Here is a 21,659-nt window from a genome sequence, read left to right as displayed (position 1 = left end):
ATGAAACAAAAATGTACACAATTAACAAAGCAGTACAATCACAGAATTCCATATTTAGGGCCCTTCAACATACATTTAATCTGAGATTATGCTCCATATTTAATTTCTGGATTGACTGGTGTACAAAAAAAAGCGCTTCAGTGAGTAAAAAACAATTAAAATACTGCAGCGAAACTCACTCAGAATCAAATGTGTTAGCATAAATCAAATCTGAATGTTAGAAAACAACATCTACACCTTAATCCGTAGAGTTTGAGCCGGCACTCCTGGCACACAGCCCTGCGTGTGGGCACTGAAATACGACACCTCATCCCTCATTACAGCGGGTCGGAGAACATAACCACACCCTCCGTTCTGTGAGAAGCGACCTCTGTGAAGGTCCAGCATGGCGCCGGGAGTCTGCTGGTTCAAGGCCACAAGCTGGACCCCTCCTTTCCAGTATCCTTGAGGGTTGGGGTTACTGGAGTCCAGACGCACTGAACTGGGTCGTACCCGGGTTAGGGTGCGCTTGGTGAACACTACAAGGTCCTCTGGACTCTCAGTGGACAGCCGCCCGGCCTCTCCCTCACCCAGGGAGCACAATGTCCAATAAGGCGGCTCAGGAAGCATTGGCGTGCTGGGAGAGGAGGGACTGCTGGGTGGTGACTGCTGCTGTTTGTGACTGGCTCTCTGGGCGTAGAAGCTGCGGCTGCCCGTCCGACCGATAGCCACCAGGTCTGACAGCTCTTTGTGGAGCCGCAGCTTCCTGGGTTGAGAGGGCGGAGGCACTACCAAGACCACACCCAGTTCTTCCTCACCAGGGATGGTCATTCGCCGTCCTGCCAGAGGCCCCCCTCCTCCTATCTCCTCATCCTCCTCAGATATCTCCCCATCAGAGCCCGGCTGCTCTTGAGGGAGCTTCTTCCCCACTATCAGGATGCGTCCCTTCAGCTGCTCAGGGGAGGGTAAGGTTGTGGCTCGCCCTCCCAAGCTGACAGGGAGGGCCTCTGGAGTGTAAAGACGGGAGCCAAACACTTTCTTCATGTGCTGAGCCATGGTACGCTGCTGGGCAGGAGAGCAGCGCTGGCACAAGTACAACAGGAGTGGGTACTGAGAAGTCAGGAAGGCATACTTATTGACCACCTCCAGAGCAGAGCGGATAGTGACAAGCGTATGGTGGTGGTGATGGTGGTGGTGATGGTGACGAGGGATATCTGGCCCATAGTCCACTCCAAGGAGAGGCTCCCCCTCTGGACCATCAGTCACTCCCAGCTCCACGCATCGACAGCCAGACTGCAGGGCCTTGATCAGACCTCCTAGGTCTGCTCTGCCGTGGACTTGGTCATCCAGTAGGTAGGAGCGGTACGAGGTGCTGAGGGTAAAAATCAACAACATTATTCATGAATTACTCCAAATAGTGTCCTGCTTCTAAATTATGTTTAAAAACTTAAATAACATGTAGTGATCTTACAAAATGTTAAAGAAGAAATGGACTAATACCAGTAAAATAACAATATGAAAAGGCACATTTCAACCCGAAGTGAACATTTTCATACTGTCATAAGCAGCTCCGTCTTACTGTATCTTTCAACGTTAAAAGTGTACAGGGGTAGTTTACAGTTTCATTAAATATCCTTATATACAATGTAATACTGGAGCAATATGTCGACAGTTTAATGTGTATATTTTTCTCAGATGTTTGTTTTGGTGGTGGCACCGTAGGACACGGTGAGTAAGCAGAACCATCTGGCGGATGAGTGGACAGCAACTCTTAAAAAAGGAACCTTTGAGTGAATTCATTCAATGACAGTCGCCTGTGCATACACAAACTGTATTTATGTGGCAGTGGTATGAATGTCAGTGGACGGTCGACTGACGTGATTCAATGGATAATCAAACACAATTTGATTTAGGGGTGAACTGTCCAGTTGACTCTTTGCTAAGCCTCGCAGTTGTTCTACACCGGTCAAGTTTTCCATCTAGCCCGCCATATACTGTATCTCACAAATTTTTGTAAATATTTGATCATGTTTGATCACTACTTACATTGTAGCAAAGTGTCATTTCTTCTGTGTTGTCACATGATGATAACACAGGAAGATGTATAATGTCTAAATGTATAATTATTTTTGAAACAATGGGCATTTTATTTTACATATAAGTAGACAAAAGTGGGCTCTTTTTGGTCGAGGAACCTTCAGTTTGTAGGCTGAAGTGTTGTAATTATATCAGCTGTAGTAAGCTAGCTAATTAACCATCCATGAGTTGGTTAACAGCTCTGTGTTGGACTGACTTTTTTAATGTTCCCAATTTGAGAGGTCACTACATACATGGAACGATGCTAGATGAATGAGGCTAAAGCTAAAGCTAACAGGTCACTGGCCAAACGAAAGCATCCTCCCCAGGTGACAGATGTAACGTTAGCAGACAATAAAATAAGCGTTTGTCTGGTTTTATATTAGTCTAGACTTGTCTGTTTAATCCCTTCCTTACGAAATCCATTCAGGCTCCTAAGCGATGATTGGACAATCGCTGTTCGAAGGAGAGATTAAGCAAACGGTTAATTACTAGATTCATTTGAATGGTTCTGTGAGATTTACTTGCCGCGTTGTGACTGACATGTGGAATAAAATACGTTTTATTTTCAGAACTAAAATACCACACGCACCTGATGTAGTAGTGGGACAGAGGCATGTTCATGTCCTGACAAACTCCCAGGTGTTCGGGGTCGAGCACCTGGCACTCCGGAGACTGCAGGTAACGAGCGAATCCATCCAGACCCAGAAGCCCCCGCTCCCTGCCCTGGGCCGAGGGCTCAAAGCGCCTCAGGAGCTCCCAGCAGCCCTCGGTTGTCGCCAGAGACAAACCCTGCTCAGTCTCCAAGAAGAGACGGAGGTCCTGAGGGTCCAGACACTCGCGGTCCTTCGACAGTTGCACCAATAAGAAGTAGACGTCGGGCCGGGTGCAAAGCTCACAGAATGCCTCCTGGAACTCCTCAAGTGTCACGTGGGAGGTCAGCTTCTCCTTGCTGCGCTGGATCTCCTTAAAACGCAGACGTACCTGGAGGAAAGAGAAATTCGGTGAAAGAGGGGAGAGTCAGGCAGGATCGACAGTTTTTAAAGCGAAAGATGAAGTGAGTTAATTAGTAAAGCCTTATTCATTTAGTGAAGCTGACACATTTGATTAAACTTTAGTTATCTTGTTTTAAAAAGGACATTAAATTGACTGACCTCTAATTCCTTATCTCTTCCTTTCATTTATCCTTTCATTTCATTTTTTTTTTTTTGGGTCTGCTTCCTCTTCTCTACGTTTTTATGTTGTTGTGCTCAGCCAAGGTCTGCCAATATCCTCCCACTCCGATATCATCTTGTTAAATGTGTGAGTTCTTGCAGGTAGTCAGCGGTCAGCTCACCTATCTGGGTGGATGCAGATTTCTATGCTCCATGTGTTTCCAGGCTAATTCTGTCTCTTTGTGTCTGTCTGATGTTCAGGCAGCACAGGTGATAATCCAAACTAACTAAAGCAGCAAACCAACAAGGATGAAATACATTCTACTGCTCCGAATACAGGAACAAACCATTTGATCAGGAGATACAACATCCTGCTGTGGCTGTAGTTGACGGGAATTGAGACGTACAGTCCTGAGTAAAAAGATGACAGTACATGGTGGAGTGCTTCATCAATATCTGAGCTTTGTTGATGCAAGACAGCTGGCAAGCTGTGTTTTATTTTTATGTGTCTATAACATTTAGCTAGTTTCGTTACTTTACTATTTTCTGTGTGGAAAGCTTTGTATGAACAGTCTTCCTCTGCAGTGATTGCATCCAGATTATTTTCATTATGGATTAATCTATTGACTCTTTTGTATGTCTTTGGTGCTCTGCAGGATGTGTACAGCGGGTTTTCTGGCAAAACTATGAAAGCGGTGATAGTGAACCAAAACAATAAAGCTGCTGAAAAACCAAAACAATAAGCTGAAACTCACCACAGATTTGAAGCAACTACAGGGTCTGGTGATGCAGGTTCATCACCATGAGCGGCCTCATTCACATACAAGTAGTCATGTGATCAATTGTTAATTTAATTTTTGTTAATTTAATGATTTTAGGTGTTTTATATTATAAAACAGGTAAAATCATCATGTAAAAATGCGTTTTTGCAACTGGTGGTGGACAGCTTCCTATTTGATACCCAAATGCAACCAGCCAACCCAGTCACTTCGGCCATAATTTGGCCATTTTGCTTGCGTGCAGCATTCATGTCTGCGTGAAGGTGTATTTGAAATTATTTCACACTTCTTCAGAAGATCTCCCACTCACCTTGGCTTCCTTGATACCGGGGCAGAGTTTACAGATGGTGGCGACTGCCACGTCCTCTGACACGATGCCGTAGCCATCTTCATCCACCTGGGCAAACTCCGCCGCCAGCCACTCACTCCTAATCTTGCCTCCCAGGCTGCCCTCTACCGCCAGCCCCCCTCCTTCACCCAGCCCTCCTCCTCCACCTCCCCCAGCTCCCCCGATGATTGAGGGGTGGGCCAACAAATAGCGAAGGCCCGTCACCCATATGTTGGCCACATCTGCCGACAATGCAACCAAGTCCAGGGACTGCAGGGTGGGACAGATAATAAAGATTACTAGGTGGATGGTGGGAACTCTAACAGGTTGTATGAATGTAAATCTCTCTGTAGATCTTTAAGGATGAAGCATGTCTCAACATTGGTACCTGGTAGTCATCCCCATGTATGATAGAGAAGGCTGCCTCCTCAGCCAGCTGTTCAAAGAGAGGGCCGTTATGGAGGAATGTCTCGGTGCTCTTCCCAATGCGAACCTCTCGCATGCTGGAGACGTCCAGCCGAGCCCGGTCCCCATCCTTCTTAGACGGTTCCCAGCGTAAGCAGCTAAGGTCTGCGTCCAGGGTGTAGAAACGACAGTAAACCCTGGAATTGGGCCGGATCTTCTTCAGTTCACACCCACCCTGCATGAACGCCAAGCAGTCTGCTGCACTGCTCACCTGGGACAGAAAATCAACTTCAACTTTATGATCTATGTTCAATTACAAAAAGTACAACAACATTTTTTTATCATGTACTAAAGATGCTAATCTACCTTCTTCTCAGAGGGCATGCTACTGAAGGACACAGTCTTCTTCCTGCCTCCGCCCACCTTCTGCGCTGAGGGATCCTGGGAAAAGACAAAGACAAAATGGCCAAGAGGTCAGAATGAGAAGAAGTGTTTCTACAGGTTGTGTTATTTTATATCTTTCTCATCAAGCTTAGAGGACAAGTTCCTCTTCATGGTATAACAAGAAACCACTGTGACTGATGACAGGAGTTTCTGGTGTCAGAGTTAAAGTTTAAAGGTTATACGTCCATCCAACCACCTTATTTTAAGCTTTTTGTATAGAAAACCAGCACTGTTGTCTGAACCTTTCTTAGAGTGCGCAAACACATATATACACACACACACCTACTTTGTAACCCTGCTAAGATCCCTGCGTTCTGCCTCAGTTCCATCTCCAGCTAGTGACAGATTGATTGGCAGCTTCATCTCTGCGTGGTGAGCAAATGTCAATGTTAAGTTAACTTTCATTAGTGCTACAGCATGTCATTTTTGCTAAATGCCCCAATAATAGCTCTTCACTGATGCGTGATGAGCTGCGATGGTCCTAGCTGAAATGTCAGCAGTTATAATACGTGGTGCTGAGTACAGAGAGGAGGCCTCTTGAACAGTCCTTTTCCCTCCTCCTACCACCATCAGCCAGCAGTGTTTGGTTTGCATAGATATACTTTGCTGATTTAGGTGTATTCACAGTAAATGTTTCTCTTCAGATAGTTAAATCTGAAAAAACACTACAGATAAAAAAGAGACACCTGTAGCAGCAACAACCATCCACAGAAATCCACTCACACTTTCTGCAGAAGTAGAAACCTCAGCATATTTTCTATAGCAGACACCTGAAACATGTCATCAATCCAATCAGGGTTACAAGCAGTTCTTATGAAATTAAGAACAGAAAATTACGAGTTAATCACTTACATATATTTGTTTTTGAACTGTATATATACTGTATATAAATATTTTCTATTTTATTTTATTCTTCTCCCGCTACCCTGTGGGAGCAGGTTTCATAACCATCCACATCCTCTGAAGTACAAAGAGAAGCTGCCTCGTGCTAAATCTCGACTACCAATCACAGACAGACAGATTGAGCTGATATGTGATGAAAATGTGTCCAGATTTTTGAACATCTGTGTTTGTTCAGCTTTGTGTCTTAATACCCAGAACCCTTTACTGTGCAGCATAGTGAAAACATGTCATTATGACATCATGTCTGAATGAAGTAGAAAAACATTTTCTCCCATCATGTATGCAAACCGATGTGTATTTCCTACACCGTGAGTCACTGTCGTACTATATGCTTTGTGTACAAATACTCTCTAAACATTTTTTTCTACTGGCTGCAAAAATGTTTGAGCTTGTGTAAAAATGAATAATGTGTGTCTGTAGCCAGGTTTCCATCCAAATGTAGTGCATATTTTAACCTAATTTACATCTGCAAAAGGAAATGCGAATTAATGCGTGTTTCTAGTCCTTTCAAATTGTTGTGCAAATTTTAGAAGTTAGAGTGCACCAAAATAAACAGCTGGTGGCACCAATTCTCCAGTCAGGCGCCATTAATTCATTGCAGAAGAAGAAGGTGCAAGGAGATGACATAGTTAAAAGAGATCCAGTCACACCTCAAAGGTTTCAGTCTCTGCATTGCTTCACACATACCTTATAGGTTTTTGTCTCTTCAGTGGAAGTGGCATACTTCATGTACGTCATGATTTATTCACTGTTTGTAATGCACATTGTTGCATTTTCATTTTCCCATCTTTTCCATCTCAGCCAAGCATAAAAACTTTTTTAAGATATTCAGCTGCATGAAAAGCACCTAGTGTTTGTGTGATTGGATCTTGTGAGTGTGTGACGAGCTGACAAGCAGACATGGCAGTAACCTGACATCATCATAAATAATGAACATGAAGGCGTCGAGGGCAACCTGAGCTTGGGCTGGAAAACCAGGTTTACAGACTCCCAGACGGCGGGCCTGTTTCAGCGCCTCACTCAGCTTCAATGCCAGAAATCTGTGGTTTTATCTTGAACATTCAATCAATTGTTAATATTATTTTTATGTCATAGGGCACAGTGATTCATTGTTTAACAAGCTGTGGCAGGCTGTTGGCTCCTGGGAGATCTATGTGAAAGCCTCCTGTCGCTCACAGCTTATCTATTGTCAGCAGATTATGAATAAACAAGGTCCACTCTGTCCAGCGCTTAAATCTGACAACTTTACTTCCTACACACTGACAACCCACGCACACACATACAGTTCAGTGGTTGACAGAACTGTAATTAAATCAAAAAACAACATCCATAACTGTCACAGATCCTGCGTGAGACTTTATTACGTGACTATTAAGCCTCCTTTCAAAACTACCCAGGAACCAAAGTGTGCAGTATTTCAGCTGAAACACACAATGATTAACTGATCATGAGGGAGCTAAATTTCAGGCTTTATATGATGTCACAAAGTCCTGTAAACACGCAGGGTGGATTTGAGTTCTTGCAGACCTCGGCTCTGCTTCCTGAGGCTCTGACAGGTCAGACTGAAGGGGGAAGCAGGGTCTGGTTGTAGGTGAGACTTTGCTGAGGAGGCAGTCTGGAGCTTCAGGAGACTATACTATATTATGTACATGATTTTATTTCACACTTACTGTGCAATGTATATGTCTGTTTCCCACGAATATATATGTTTATGAGGTGAAAGAGAAAAAAAAGGTTCTATTCAAGAGAATTAACTTGTCCTTGTGGAAAGGAGAGTTGAAAGGTATGGAACTACTCTGACATCACTGATATCAATTCCTCCAAAAGAAATAGGTCATGTTGGCACTAGAGGAAAAGTAAGGGGATGACAAAAGTTGTCAGAATTCATTCTCTGAGGACAATTGTTGTGAGCTGTTTTAGTCCAGATCAAAAGAGGACAAGTCTAGAACCACTTTAGCTGCACATATGACGAGTCATTCATTTTAAAGATTTCCTGTCACATACGAAAGTGTTGGACAAGTGGGATTTTTGATATGTTGGTGGTGTTACTTGAAAAGCAAAGGGATTTCCAATGTCATCTAAATTCATCCTCCCAGGACCATGAATGTTTGTACCAAATTTATTATATAATTTATACTATTTATATCATAAACTGTATATAAGTGGACATAGTCATCATGACGTCACCCGCTGGTTTGTGGACTGCCGTTCTGAAGCCCCGAGTTTGACAAGACGGTGGAGCTAATGGCTGTGTGTGGAGCTAGCTAGCTTGCTTATCTAGGTGCATCTGTAATTCACTTTAATTGTCATTTCAACCGGGATGATAATTTTGTCTAGCAAACAACAGGCTTAAAACTAAATGTACTCACCAGAGAAAGTGAACAGCCAACTCCTAACACGCTTTTTCAACGGCAACATACTACGAATCACTCTAGCCTGATTGACAGGTCGCCATAGTAATCAATCACAGATAACCCCTGCCCTGAAGCATACTCTGCTTTATGGTCTATTTTCCTCTACATGGGACCATAATTTACTAAATGAACATCATGCTGTGTTGAAGAAGACATGAAAGTAGCGACTGAGACCATGAACTCATTAGGAAAGGCTTTACTGAGGTATTAAATCAGGTGAGAAGTAGCAACATTTTACCATTATTTCTAATGGAACCAGACTTCTTGCTTTTTTTCCCTTGTTTTTGCAACCACAGGAGTCGCCCCCTGCTGGCTGTTCAATAGAATGCAGGTTTAAGTCACTTCCGCATTCGCCTCATTTCTCTGACTGGATTTGGATATTTCTGGCTTAATTTGGATATTTTGCTCTCTAACCAGACCAGTCAATGTTGCCAGAGTCTATTTTGGCCAAGGTAAGATAACTGCAAAATCAACACTTGAAATGAACAACGTTTTGGAGAACTTAACCAAAACTCAGCAACAGAGATATATGTCTTAGCTTAGCTTTACAATGCCTAAATGACATCTGTGAGGACACAATAAAAAATGTGTTGGAATCAACAGTGTGCCATGCTGTGCAGACACACGGCACTCTCGTTGCTTGTTAGGCATTCATCTACTGCAAAGGAAGCCACGGGGGGTCAACAAAGATTCAAAGTCTCATTCAGACTCCTAGTCCCTGCAAAGAGACTGCATGTGGATCATTTGAATGAGCTCTGGTTCAGGGTAATTGAGTGGACGTGCTGGAACATCGATGGAGCCACATTTGGGTTGGACTCACCATGGAGGAAACAGGGAAGGTGAAGGTGAGCTAAACTCCCCGCTCCTTTCATCAATAAATTGTGTTCTAAACAGAAAACCATAAGACTCAAAGTTCTTGTTCAAAGCTTGAGGTCCATTAAGTTGCAGTTCTGTTTCCAACATCAATAATGAAGTTTGGGCCTCAGCTTTTAAGCCATAAATGGATGATAATAGAAGAAAAAAATGCCCCATGGCATACATACCATCAACCTACGGTGTACACACACACCATAAAGCAGCTTACTGACAAAAACACATTCATCATGAAGAAACAACACCTGTATAACACCATGTGGCAGGTGTTATTTCTTCATGGGCAAGCTGTGGCTCAGGAGGTAGACTGGCCTGCTGCTAATCTGCAGTCAATTGACCATTTACCATGTTGGGTTTGAGCATTTTTATTTGTGTATCAAAACAAGGGTTCATTATTTTCAGTTTTTAGTTTCACAATTTGGAAGTGTCACAACCTTTAGCATTAAAAATGGGTAAAGATTTGATTTCATACTATAAATAACAACTATAACAGTTGGATCTTAAAAATACTAATAATCTGTGGTTTGTATTTAATGATTTTATTTTATTCTGAGGGGCTTAATCATCAACTCATCTCCCTTTTTTCACTATTTTTCTTCACTTTCTATAAATGGAGGCATCATCTGAGCTGTTGCTCATTTCTCAGGAAGCTCTTTTACTATATGTTTACTACTCAAAATACATACTAATACTTTCATCTAGCAAGAAACTTTTGGTTATTTGTTCTTGTAAGTGCATGTTTTAGGACTCTTGAGGGTTGTTTTCCTGATATAATAAAACTTGAAAAATGTAAGTGAAGCATGGAAACATAAAATTCATGTGAAAATAATTGAATTTTGAATTACATGTACTTTATTACACTATGAATTGATCCTGGTTCCAACTTGTAGTGTTCACTACAACAGAAGTTATTAATAACAGAGAAAATGCAATAATTCTGTCCTCTAAATCCATATCAGTGGCGTTGTGTGTGTTCGAAGGCATTCTTTTAATTTGTGAAGGGGGCATTTTCAAGCTCAAATGGGGTGTTAAGTTGCTCTTTAAACTTCTGCCAAGGCAGACCCCAAAATATGCTTGAAAGCTTTGGAAAGCAACAAGTAAGTTGGACCTTGTGGTCATTATTTCTGACAAACAGGTAGATATAAGTTTAAATGCAGACATTCTGACTCAAAAAGTTCAGAGTATTTTTGGGCAAAAAGTTTGAGCCCAGTACAAAACACACCCACAGATGACGGCAGGACAAACACAACAGACAGACAGACAGACAGAGAGAGAGAAAGAGAGAGAGCTGAAAATCTTCTCCTCAAACCATTCGCTATACAAACATGTATTGATTTCCAATTCCAATATTCCCACAACTCCCGGCACACGGACAGACACTCAGAGAGGCAGCAAGGTCAGTGTTTCCAATAAAGGCTGCTTGCTTGTTTGTGTCTGTTCACATAACTGTACCATAAAATGTCTTTTTTATTAAGTTGGTCAGCGAGGAGGCTGGACAGATGAGCTTAGAGAAAGCAGGTCAGCGGGTATTTAGGTGGACAGAGCCGGGCGGGGCAGCCATGAATGTTAGTGATGCTCTAGGGCAGCATGGACATTTGGGAACATTGACGTCGTTGTGGCTGTCCTTACTAATCCAGTGTGTGCATGCACGCATACGTGCATGTTTCCACTGTCACTTTGACATCTCGGTGCATGACACACGATGCCATCCAGGAAACTATAGCCACGTCCTAATAAAGCCGCTAATGCAGCTCTCTGTGAGGCCTAAAAGGGCATCTATCAGTTATAATCCATAGCCTGCTTTAAGCTCCATCTCCCTCTCTCTGGTTTGTTTGACTTCCACGCTCTCTTTAGCTCAGATGTGATCATTCTCTCCATCACTGAGTTGCTGCCAGGGAAAAATCTCAGCACAGATGGAGAGATGCTGTAGAGAAATGGGACCAAAAGCTCGAGGGAAAAGAGACACGATCCAAAGAAGGTCAGACAAGACGGATCAAGAGAACGGGTTAAAAATGAAAGGGTGTCCTTTAGAGGAAACCAGAGCAATTAGCTGGAAAATTGAGTGTTTACAGCACCTGGCTCTTCACTCTGTATAAACCCAGCACAGACCCTGTTCGAAACCAAAGATGTTTTGTGTTCAGACGTTGGTCAGCGATGGTCATCAAAGCAACACAAGAGGCCAAAAACAACGGCAGCAACAGCGGCCGTGAAACTGAAGAAGTGGTGGAGTCTACAGACTATGACCATCAGACTCGACAAACTGCAGCTGTTTGAGTTGGAAAAACAAAAGCCCAGGTGTGGGAGGCTTTGAAAGGGCTGATTTTTAGATAGACTCAAGAGAAGAGGTTCTGGAAAGCAATTCAACAAATTAGGGGATGAAAGGAGACTGTTTTCCGTAATGGAAACCGACTAAATCCAAACAACATTACTGTATGATATGACTGCAGGCCTATGACCTGGGAGATTTTATCTTTTCCTCCACATTTCCTCGTGGCATAGTGCTTTAAGATGATCTTGCTTTGAAAATGCAGTATTTCTCTGACTATGAACATATGTGGACGCCTGAACATTACACCCATATGTGAATGTAAGTATGGGCATCAGTCTGCTGCTATAAACTTCCACTTCCACTCCTCTGGGAAACATTTCAAAAGATTTGGTAACCTGGCTGAAGGGATTCGCTTCCATCAGCCACATGAGCATAAGTTGTTAGGTGATTCAACTAACTACATTTAGCTGCTAAATAAACTGAATAAGAAGAAGTTTTGGCACATGGTCTACATTTAAGCACATCCTAAAGGTGTTGGATGGGGTTGAGGTCAGGGCTCAGTCAAGGTCTCCCACACCAAACTGGGAAAACCGTTTATTTACGGAGCTGCATGCACATTAATTGTGCATGATGATATTGAAGCCGGAAAAAGCCCCAGACTTAAAGTTAACCAAAGTATGTGGAGGGAGGTGTCCACATACATTCAGCCATATAGCATATATTAAATATGTATAACAGTAAACATATCACACCCCACAAAATAATGCATTTTGGTCCAATCATGTACCAACAACTGATGGGCCCCACATCACCCAACAGTGTATTTTCAAAGCTAAAACAGAGCAATCAGATGCATTCATCCCCGCAGATCATTACTTCCATTACTCTGTCCCCTGTCCTGCACAGTGACCTTCAACAGCAGTACGACAGACACACATTAATTTCCATATCCACATAAATGAAGTGAAAGTAGCAATGGAACATTAATGTGAAAATCCATTTTCAAATGTGACAAAACTCACACTCTTCACATACACCAGCCATTCATCAATCCTGCACCCCGCCTCAGTGTTTCCATCTATTGACAAATTTGTTTATACAATTTGTTAACCTTGTGCATAATGCTCACACACACAGACTGCTGAACACACCAGACGAACACCTGGCAGTTGCATAAATCCAGTCCCAATCTGATCCCATGATCTGGCTAATGATCCCTCAGCACATTGGCAGAAGATTACCACAATACATTTGTGCGCTGCCGCCCGCATCCACAGTCTTACAGCCACTAATCCACAGCAAAGGACTGTGTATCACAGTCAGCACAAGAGCCCAGAGCTGTGCACACACACACACACACACACACACACACACACACTAACACTCGGAGGCATTCAGGCATGCAGGGTAAATACTAATGGCAGACATTTACACTTCATTCCAATTATTAACTCATTCTTCATTAAGGATATTATTTATTGATGTATTCAGTTACACACACTTGTCTGACTACTTTCCGTCAGTGTCGGTGCGCTAGAGGCTCAAATGGAAAAGACCTTTTTCACACGAGACGATTTGACTTTTGTCATAGCACAGGTGGAACTAATATCATTAACAGTGGCTCTGTTCCAGTGAAGTGCCCCAGTAAGCCATGTCAGTGAGCCAACATGAATAATAACGAGGGCCAACAGGCACAGCTGAACTGAATGCAGTCACTATTAATGTTTGGGATGCAAGTCTGGACACACTACAAAGCAACAGGTGACTGAGGCAAACAGTGGTGCACATGTACATTATTGTATGTATGAACTTCATGGCAACTTTCCCTTTATACCAGCACACCAGTTTATTCAAAGTGTCACAGTACACTCTCCAAGTGCGTAGTACACAATGTAATTGAACAGATGGTAGTACATAAAAACAAAGTACCCAAAAGAAAGTAACAGTGTGTTTGTTGACAGGAGGAACCGGCTCTACTGAGAGGTTGCTAGTGCTGGAAATCCTGTCATGCTGTGGTAAGGGGATATTGGACAGCAGCAACTCAGCAGTTTATACTCCGACTAATGAGAGTTAAATAAAAGTGGATGGCTATGCTCTCTCCATTATAAATTCTTAGGCTCTCTGCTCCCTCCAGGGTCAGCACTGTCTAGACAGCTTGCTTTGGTTAATGGTTACAAAAGTTGAACTTGACGCAAAAGATTAGTGGAGATTTGCTTCGTGACCGGACCTTAGTGGGGACTGGTGTGGGGGAGGAGTAAAGGTAAAGGTGCAGTATATCACACAAGGTTCTTCTACACCAGCTTCAGTTGCTGCATGAACGTCATCAAACTGACAATCAGGTTCTTCTGCACAAGCAATTAAAAAAACATATTTATTTTCTCTTGATTTGGCCTCCCATTCACATTAAACCAGCCTTCACCTTCAAAAATACACTCCAGAATGGATGAATCTAAAAACACAGCTCTCACTTTTGTGGTTTCGACGGGGAGAACTATTTAAAATCATGACATAAGCCAACCTTTGTGTTAAACTGTCTGTGATCACTCATTGTTATATGTCAATAAAGTTGCTCTCACAAAATGAGCGTTGTCATGGGTCTGTATCTTTGTGCTTTAAAGACAAAACCAGACACCCAACAACAGTGAAACTGAAAACAGCACGTCACAACAGTTTGAAGATGCTGTTAACCTTTTGCCCTGTATGTGTGAGTGTGAGTGTGCCTCTTTCAGTTTGATTTACCTTCTCTTACGCTAAATTGCACACAGACACCGATGGAGATTTTTCAAAGACGAGACTGTCAGAGTGAGCCCGTGTGAAGGAGCAGAAAGAGTCATAAAGGATAAAAACCTGATCAACACTTTCAGGGAGTCGTGCGAAACTAGAATGATTAATTGAAATATCCGTGACTGGAAGTGTCTCTGTATGAGTCTGTGGGCGGGAGTGTGTGTGCAGATATTTCAGTGCATGCCCACTGATTGTATTCAATTGAGTCATCCAATGAAAGGCGCTATAACTCTGATTCCAACTCTGTGTGGTAGTGTTTGTTGCTTCCTGCACAGTATGGATTTAGTGCTGTGCAGTGAACCGCTTAAATCAACACAGCAAACTCAATTTGAGTCATTATATATAAAAAAATCCCCCTCTCACCCCTTGTGGGGTGGTATGTTTCATCCTCAAGCTCGGGTCCTCTACCTGTCACCTTTTACAAAGCTTCATGTCTCTGCATTGACCTGAACCTCAAGTGGTCTGTGAACAATGTTCATACGTCTCTTGAACTCTCTTGAACTGTTTGGAGGCTTTGACGCTATTGGTTGGCGTGAATATACCTGTCCCTTGTTGACATAGAGGCTGCGTTTGGCTGTACGCATGCGTAATTTGTGTTCATGTGGGCTCTTGCTAGTGGTTATGTTTGGTCTTCGTACCAATCACATGTCCTATACACAACTTTTGGTATTTGGGACAGTCCATTTGATATATAAGAATGTCTTTATGTGGTGTTTTAAAAACAACAGTCTATGAAAGGACAAAGTTAAATTATATTTATTAAATTAATATGTCAAGCATGAGCAGAGGTAGCGTGGATAGATGAGGGTGGCTGTATATGTATATGAGCCTTGAATCTCAGCTCAGCTGCTTGTTGAAACGGCCGAACAAAAACGCTGCATGCCGTTTCCATGTTTTGGTGAACTTTAGCAGCTCTTTCCAAATGAAACAGTCCCTTCACTCCTGGTTTCAATGGTAAACCCCCACAAGAATGACAATTACCTACAAAAATTTTTAGCGGATTAGCGGTTCCTTTTTGTGCTTCTACTATGATTAAGTAGGCTACGTAGTAAAAAATTTTTTTGCCTGATTTAACTGTATTTATTGTTGATATAAAATCGGAAGTCTGTACAGGGTAATTTATTTAGAAAAATGACCGGATTCCCTGCCGTTTCTACTTGATGCTGGGATGCTTCTTGGATATATATATACATATATACACACAGTATATATATCTTGGTTTTCGGCCCAATAAAGTTGCTTTTTAATTTTACTACCACACAGAGCCCGACCCTCAATGGGCAACTTACTAGATGTGTGTTTTCTGATTAACCTTAACCTTGTCCCTCACAGTAACCTGGATTCTTGTGTGTCTTGGTGAAGCTTTGGCCTCATGCTGTGTAGCTGATTGTGAAGGACAGCGGAGTTGATGGGGACATTTCAATCAAAGCCCTTTGTACCACAATCTTGCACACACACACACACACACACACACACACACACACACAAACATTAACAGGCTCTGGCTGCTCTCAGGTTCTCTGCCTGTCTGCTCGCATATAATGAAGAGAATCTCTGATGGATTTCAGCAAGGCTTTTCTGCGTCACCTTGGCTGATTCCCTACTCACAAACAAACAAGCACTCACACACACACACACACACACACACACGCACACACACAGTTTAAAAACGATGCTACTGGCTAAAAAAAGATGTGCTAGAGCGCCTGAAACTAGTGTGCGTGCATGAAAACACAAGGCGTTTTCAGGCATGGAATACATAACATTGCTGGTGTCATCTATCTGTTAAAGTAAAGGCTTTTTGTCATTCAGACATAGGTGACAGGTACAGGAATGTTCTTCAAACCAGGCGGACTGAACAAGATTTTAGTGTTGAATTGGTCGCCCCTGTCAAATTTTATATTCAGGCTGAATTTCAGCCACATCTGTTGTCATTTGATGTGCAGTTTGAGTTGATCTGGCTCTCGACTGTCTTACAGTTCGAGCAGTTCCGTCCGATTTCCAGTGTGATGCACTGTGTCTGTCTAGCTTTACGGCTTCCTTCTGACATTGGGTCACTTAGGTTGCTTAGGTCTTCTGACAAGGGCTTACTGGTCGTTCCTCGTTCCGCGCGACTAAAAACAAAAGCTGATCGTGCCTTTGAAGTAGTGGCTCCCACACTGTGGAGGCTCTTCAAACATTCTGCTGTGTCTCCCTTAAAAGAGCAGCTGAAGACTCTTTTTTTCAAAATTTTTCTCACCACATGCTGTCAAATGTGTGTGAATAGTGTGTGTTTTGAAGGTCTGTTATTGCTTATGTTTTATTGTTGTCTCTTTACTGTTTTAATGGTCTTCTTTCTAATGTTTTACTTTTGTAAAGCACTTTGTAACCTCACTCTGTGAAAGGTGTTATATTAAATAAACTTTACTTACTTACATTACAGGACATTTACAAAAAGAGATACAATTCTTGAGCGATATTTGGTGCATGAGAAGGAAGACACAAAAGAGAAAGAGCAGTGAGTTAAAAATGTTGTTATAGCATGGATGACGACTCTTGTTTACTGCTCTCTGTTCTCTCTGCATCACTGATGGATTTATAAACTTATTTTGCAGTTGAAGCCTCATTTAATGACCATAGTGAGTGCGAGTGACGTTTACCCTTCTCTTCTAGTGAATCCCCAGATAAGTTCCCACATCAATCTCACCGTTTAGCCAAATATTATTAGAGAGCGAACTCTGCTGCCTGTTTTATTTATGTATAGAGAGAAAGAGTGCGGTTCAGATAATTACTGTGGGTGTACTATTTTACTTTCTTTGCATACGAGATCACTGAGATAATACAGTGATCTTAAAAGAGCTACACATGCCTTTAATCTATGAATATTGTAACTTGACCTTCTGCAGTCTTTACGTTAATCTGATGGCATTTAATTCAGACTTTTTTGACTCGGGTGTTTTATTCAGACATGAGAACAACATGTTGCCATCACGCTGTGTTCATAATATCTATTGTTTCTCCCACAATCCAGTAGCTTGTGTCGACACATTCGGTTGTCTCTCTAGCAGCCAATAATGCCCACTGCCTTCTGCAGCACACAAAGCACATAAATTCAACTATTGTGACACCAGAGGACAAACCAAACCCACCCAGACAGACAGGAGAGCAGCCTCTCCTTCATGTCTAGACAATTGCACCTCTCCCTCTGTCTTCGGGCTGTGATGCTCCACCTCCCATTCATTTATCTTTACACCTCTGTCCCCTTTGACCCTCTAAGCTCTGCATCTCATCTGCTCTGCTTCTGATCTGACTTTTACCTTCTCACCGTTCTGTCCTCCTTTTCCATCTCTCCTGTTCCTCGCTATTGTTCAGCCTTCATCCCCACCCTCCTTTTCCCCTTCCTCGATCCGAGCATTAGTGTTATCAAGGGAGACCTGGAGGGGTGTTTAGGCAGTGGCCACAAGGGGCCCTTATCCAAATCAATGACACACTTCCAAGTCAAGAGGACATTTGTTATGTAACAGCTTAAAGCTTCCCGGCTTCTCTGGTGGGCCTCTCACTGCTGATATCTACAAATGTGCACAAACACACACAGATAAACACAAACAGACACACACACACACACACACTGAGGGAGAGAAGGGCGAGGAAAGATTAAGCTGGAACTGAGATCAGGAGGAGGGCAAGAAAGTGATAGAAGAGACGGAGGAGGAGGGCAAGAAAGTGGGAGAAGAGACAGAGGGAAAAAGAAAGGAGGCGGGAGTGATAGAGGACAAAGTGACAGATTAAGAAAGGAGAAGTCAGAGAGAGATATGAGGGGGAAAAAGAGTGAAAATTGAAGCAGAGGGAGGAGATGAGAGGGGGGTAAAAAGACAGCTGGTGGAGGAAATTAGTGGAGAAACTCAAGCCGAGCCTTATAGGGAATAAATAAATAAATGGAGGGAGAAAAGTGGGGGGAAAATCCAAAGAGAGAGAAGCAGGAGCAGTGAGGAGGTCAGGTAGGTATCTCAGAGGCCCAATCAGCTTCTACAAATAAGAGAACAAATACCAGGCAGACATGCGAGTGCTCAATTCCTGCTCTCACTGTGGGAAGGAGACGTGAAAACAAAGATGAGGAGGAGAGGCAGAGAGGGAGGGAGGGGAGAGTAGACAGTTGGATGGCAGCCCTGAGCCCTTCTGAAAAGGAGATGTTTAGTAAATGGCCTGATGAATCTTTCAAAGATGAAAGAAAATGTGTAGAGGGGTAGGGGGAGCAGGAGCAGGAGGAGAAGGAGGAAAAAGAAAAGGCTCATTCTGAATAATAAAAGGAGATAAAAAAGAAAATTAAACCGAGATGATGGTTTATCCTGATACGTGATCAATAACAATACATGTGTGTGTGCATGTGGGCCATGATTAACGCATAAATGTGCAGTTACAGTAAGTGAGCGTGTGTGTGGCGCAGCAGAAATGTCTCCAGAAGGCTCTGAAGCAGACAGCCAAACGGCCGGTCTGTCAGACGAGCCCAGCAACTGGCAGAGACAGTAGTTATGCAACCTCCCTCCAAAAAACCAACATACCCAAAGAGACATGTCAGAGGCCAGAGACTGGGCTGCGCACACACACACACACACACACACACACACACACACACACTCTGTATGCACACTGTTACTATTACAGATCTATTTTCAATATGATTTCAGCCGCTGCCTAGCAACCCCAGGTCAAGGTCATTAGGTGGGATAATGAAAATGTAATAGTCTCAATCTTCTTTTTTTTATGTTGAACAAACACAAAGAGAGGAGAAGAATGGAAGAAAGAGAGCTGCTTTGTGCGTGTGTGCATGTGTGTGCGCGTGTGTGTGTGTGTGTGTGTGTCTCAACTCAGCGACGCACCCATTTCCTGTGCGTGTGCCTGAGAGAGTTTCAGCAAACAAACGTTTGTATTTGAACTCCACTAATTTGGGCAAAAGAAACAACTTTATATTGCCTCTGCAAATATGCCTCTCAAGATACTTCAAGAGCAACTTGCACATTTCATGCAATCTTTTATATGAAGCATAATGCAAGATTTTATATATTTTAAGACTAAGGGGGCAGAAATTAGGCATTTTTGTGCAATGCCCTTAAGAAAAGCTTGATTCCATGACCCCTGCTACAGCACACTGCGTGGTAGTGAGTCTGAGCATTGGTCTTTTAGGGAGTCAGTAGTAACGGCTAGTTTTTACTTTGTGTCTCACTGCTTTCTTCCTTCTGTTTGTGTTTGTGCAGGTTGCACGGTTCTTCTGACAGGAAAGGGAGCAGCACTAGTGTTCTTGTCTGGGTGCATTTTGTGCACCAAGACACCAGAGTTCTTCACTGGTTCACCTCACACACCACTTTTAACCTCATCAGTGTCAAAACTAAGATCCATATTCATTATTGTTAAACTTAGTTCATGTGACGTCAAATCCAGTTTCTCTGTTTTGAGGTGGACAAAAAGATGAGGTAGTGTATATAGTTTCTACATCCTTTTCCCACGCCTGAAATCTTCATGCCTTCTACTCCATGCTCTTACATGATGTTTACGTGGGTTCCCAGAGTTAATAACTATACAGCGACATACAGCTGTGAGTGCATTTCATTTAAAAATACACACAATCTGATAAAAATATTCCCTTGAGCTTTTAAAGTCAGTTCCTCTGTAGTGTAAACCTGTTCATGTGTGAACAAGTGTGTATATTTAGCATTTTTGTGTTTGAAATGTGTGTGTCTCTCTTGAATTAAGTGCATTATAGTGGAACTCAGATGCTTGTGTTCTTCATATAAGCACAGTTATTATCCATGCACATGATTTAGGACACTGAATTTAAACTAAAGGAAATCATATAAAATGCTTCAAAGTAACTTCCAGGTCCAGTCACACTGAAATTCATCTGGGCATTATTGAACATCATTTTATTTAGAGGGGGAAAAAATTGTCTACAAACCATGTGTCTTTTTAGTGGAGACATTTGGGGATGTTCCAGGCACCACCAGCTGGGAGGAGGCCTCTGGGAAGACCCAGGACAACGTGGAGATATTATATCTCATACTGGCCTATTATTTATGAGATCATATCTCCATATCCAGTATGAGGGGACCCCAGGGTCCCCTGCTGGAGCTACTGCCCTCGCAAAATTTTATGATACCAGTACCAAAACCATACCCTTAAAATATGAATACCACTAGAGTACTTAATTCGATACCTTGCGTAAAATGCCACCTGTTGAAGCCATAGTAGTTGATTGGTATTATTATTTTTATTGTTGTTATGGTCAAACAATGTTAACTGTTACGGTTATAAATTTTGGGAAATTGTATCAGATCGCTCCTTATTCTAATTAGGTCATCCACTTTTGTGGTATTTTCAGAGATAGGCCGACAGCTTGGCAGGTGTTTGCATGTTTGACTGCAAGCAAAACCATACAAATAAGCATTTTTTTCACTCTATCTGGTTACAAAAAGTATCGAATGCAGTACTGGTTTGACTGGTGATGTTTCAATACTACTTGATACTGTGCTATTGTGGTTGATACCTTAAAGGTATTGAGCAGCGATACCCATCCCTAGAATCCACTGACTGCAATGAACTGAATTTGGTGTGAAATTTAGCTGACACTTTTACCCAAAGCAACTTACAATTGCTACATACGTCAGAGGTCACACGCCTCTAAAGCAACTGGGGGTTAAGCCTCTTGCTCAGGGACAAATTAGTAGATGTGTCATAGTGGGACTCAAATCCATGTCTCCCACACCAAAGTCTTGTGTCTTATCCACTGCACCATCACCACCCATGAGCAGCAAGCAACAAAATATAATCAGGGTAAATGATAATTTGAGAACATATCTGAATTAGAAAACAAAGCTAAATGACTGAGTCTAAAAAATCTGAATTAAAAACCCAAAACAACAACATCTCATTTAAATTGCAGATCTATATAATGATCATGGTGCCAGGTGTGCAGCGTGCTGTTCACCAGGGCAGTGACACAAAACGCTCTGGGATTTATGGTGATACAAGTCCAGTGGGAAAAAAACACAAGGTCAAACACCAAGCCAGCAGCCCTCTGAACATCTGCTGTAAACTAACTGTAACTGTCTTTGAAATTACAATTATTCTAGCATGGTACAGCCAAACTGGGTAAAAAAAAAAAATGCTGATTTTAGGGTAAGCTTCAGATAAGGCCTCACACAAGCCAAGACTGTCCAGTTTTAAAAAAAGGAGACGCCTGTTAAAAAGTGTAGTTACTGTACAGTTTTTTATTGTTTA

General features: G+C 42.4%; 1 protein-coding gene across 1 annotated transcript in view; it reads right to left on the bottom strand.

Moving 5' to 3' along the window:
* plcl1 (phospholipase C like 1) overlaps positions 1-21,659 on the bottom strand; it is an 89,287-nt gene that overhangs the window by 19,677 nt on the left and 47,951 nt on the right. The window contains 5 exon segments of the mRNA XM_038721353.1: positions 238-1,351; positions 2,648-3,039; positions 4,299-4,586; positions 4,705-4,992; positions 5,088-5,162. Of these exon segments, the coding sequence (XP_038577281.1) occupies positions 238-1,351; positions 2,648-3,039; positions 4,299-4,586; positions 4,705-4,992; positions 5,088-5,162 (2,157 nt within the window).

Source organism: Micropterus salmoides, unplaced genomic scaffold (genome assembly GCF_014851395.1).
Source record: "Micropterus salmoides isolate LMB-PRFRI ecotype aquatic unplaced genomic scaffold, ASM1485139v1 Ms_hic_scaffold_15, whole genome shotgun sequence".
In the NCBI taxonomy this organism is placed as follows: domain Eukaryota; kingdom Metazoa; phylum Chordata; class Actinopteri; order Centrarchiformes; family Centrarchidae; genus Micropterus; species Micropterus salmoides.
The sequence above is the reverse complement of the archived record's forward strand: the minus strand, read 5'-3'. Positions and strand labels throughout refer to the sequence as shown.